The sequence below is a fragment of the Octodon degus genome, unplaced genomic scaffold, assembly GCF_000260255.1.
Source record: "Octodon degus isolate 3935 unplaced genomic scaffold, OctDeg1.0 scaffold00004, whole genome shotgun sequence".
NCBI classification, from domain to species: domain Eukaryota; kingdom Metazoa; phylum Chordata; class Mammalia; order Rodentia; family Octodontidae; genus Octodon; species Octodon degus.
The window spans coordinates 21342627-21344986 of NW_004524580.1; the positions used below are offsets into that span (position 1 = coordinate 21342627).

Here is a 2360-nt window from a genome sequence, read left to right on the forward strand (position 1 = left end):
AAAAAATTAAATATACAGAACATTTTTAAATTAGTAATTATAAAAAGCAAAAGAACTAATATTCATTATAGTCACTCTCGGTTATAAATACCAATTATTTTTAATAAGTCTGCCCTAAATCTCAATGGCCATTTCTCCATTAAAGCAGTACTCCATTGCTTCAGCCACGCCTACTTTGCCATCACTATTATGTCAGCCATAACTGCAACCACAAACAAGACTGTGAGGTCCCTCTTTGTCCTGCTGCAATGGTCTGGCTGTACATGCACACCTACCCGGGGCTCAGGGGTCCAGGTACCCACGCTTCATCTGGCTGTGGAACGGAGAGTAGTTGCAATTAAAGCACAACAGACTCAAGTCAGGTCTTCCCCTAGGACTACTACGGTCTAGAGCTGAAATGCTCCCCAGAATTCTCCTGTGGGCAGTGATGGGTTTGGAGGCTGCTTTACTCATCAGTAACTTCATCCACTGATAAGTTCCTGTCCGAAGGTGCTGTTAGGAGGTGAGCGGGGCCTGCTTGGCAGAAGGTCACTTGTCACCAGAAGGGCAAGTCTCTCCTCTCTCTGCTGCCCCACGTGACTAGCTGAGCACCTTCTCCTCTGCCAAGCTGTTATGCCAGGCACTAAAGCCGTGACCTAAACCAGCCTCTCCTGCTGTAAGCTGAGGGTTGGGCACGAGGCCCAGCAGGGAGGAGGCACTGAGACAGGGGTGCTGATCCAGCGGCAGCAAACCTGCGTGCACGCCTCAGAGGGGGCTTGTGGCGCTGAAAGCTCTAAAAGGTTCGCCATCACCGGCCTAATGATTTCATATCTGTAGTAAAAGAACATCATCTGGAGTTATGATAAAGTAAGATTCAGTTTACCATGGCCCAAAATGTTTTAAATCAGAAGGGTATAAATGTACAATTTTTTACGCTTACCATATCTGAAATATTACATTGGAATGAGATGGAGAAACAGAAAGAATAGAAGAGAGTTACAACAGTAAAAAATAAGTAAATCCTTTATAATTGTCTGGTTGGTTGTTCCTGGAAATCCTCCATGGGAGGATACATGCTAGCTGGCATTTTACAAAAGACACTCACTGATGCAGTTAAAAACAAAGATGGATTTCAAAATTAAGATGAAAAGAGAAAAATTCTTTGAAGTTTTATACCACAACTTGATCTCTGTTAATTAAAAATACGATTTCATGCAGATTTTCAGTCACAATTTCCAAGGCCATGAATAGAAAATGTCTAAATGTGACTTTTTTTTTTTTTTGCATCCACCACATCGGTCTAAATGTGACTTTTATACAAACCTTAACTTGACCTTGTAGTGCTTCCATTTTTTGTTCTAAAGAAAGGTGTTTCTCTTTATACTCCTTCAGATGACTCTCCAACTGACTGCAATGCTCCTGCTTATCTTGTAACTTTGCAGTGACCTGATCCAACTGTGTAATGATTTTATTTAACTCCTACAGAAAAAACACAATTGAAAAAAACTTTGATAAGGTTTACTATATTGTAGTTTTCAAATGTTTAGTCAGAGTAAAATTGAAAACTCCACAATTTCTTTTTAGTATGTGTAATAAGACCTTGAGTAACTTCACCATGGCAGAGGCCGCCCTTACCTACCAGGACACAAGACCGGAACTGAAGCGTTACCCAGGTGGGGCGCAATACCAACTCTCTGGGTACGGCACTTAGGTAACGGCTGTGGCTGTCTGCAGCGGCAGGTAGTAAATCCAGGCCAAATGTTGTGAGGCAAGCACTCTACTTCATGACATCCCCAGCCCAGTTAAACAACTTTTTTTTGTTTTTCTGAAGTTATTTTAGGAGTCAAAATGTAAGACTATTAAGGAGTTTAATGATAATTTTTCCACTGCAGCTAAATGTTTCAAATGTTCAAACACCATTTAAAAATAGTATTTTAGGGCCAGGGATACAGCTCAGCAGTACAGCACCTGTCTGGTAAATGCAAGGTCCTGAATTCGATTCTTGGTACCAAAAACAATAAAAATAGTATTTTTACAACACTGCAGTGATCATACCTTTCATATTTGTTCAATTCATTTGAAAAATACTATTGCACACAATGAACAGAATAAAAATTACTAGTAAACCCACCATCCATGAACAGCCACAGCAATATTTTGATAACTTATCTTCAGGTTATGTATTTTCTATCTGCCAATTTCTACTTTGGGGGACTTCCAAAATAAAAATAGGATTTCACTTTATTTGCTACTTTAACCTTTGCTTTTATGCATCATAAAATCTTCAGATTTTTCGAAAATACAATATTCTACTACATAAATTTCCATCTTATTCATGCTGTCATTTTTTAGTGCATCACTTTTAAACGTGTGCGTGCGTG

General features: G+C 39.5%; 1 protein-coding gene across 1 annotated transcript in view; it reads right to left on the reverse strand.

The window, feature by feature from the left end:
- The window catches only part of Eea1 (early endosome antigen 1), a 191134-nt gene that overhangs the window by 27257 nt on the left and 161517 nt on the right, over positions 1-2360 (reverse strand). The window contains exon 16 of the mRNA XM_012515041.2: positions 1303-1458. Coding sequence (XP_012370495.1) covers positions 1303-1458 — 156 coding nt within the window. The remainder of the gene's footprint in view (positions 1-1302; positions 1459-2360) is intronic.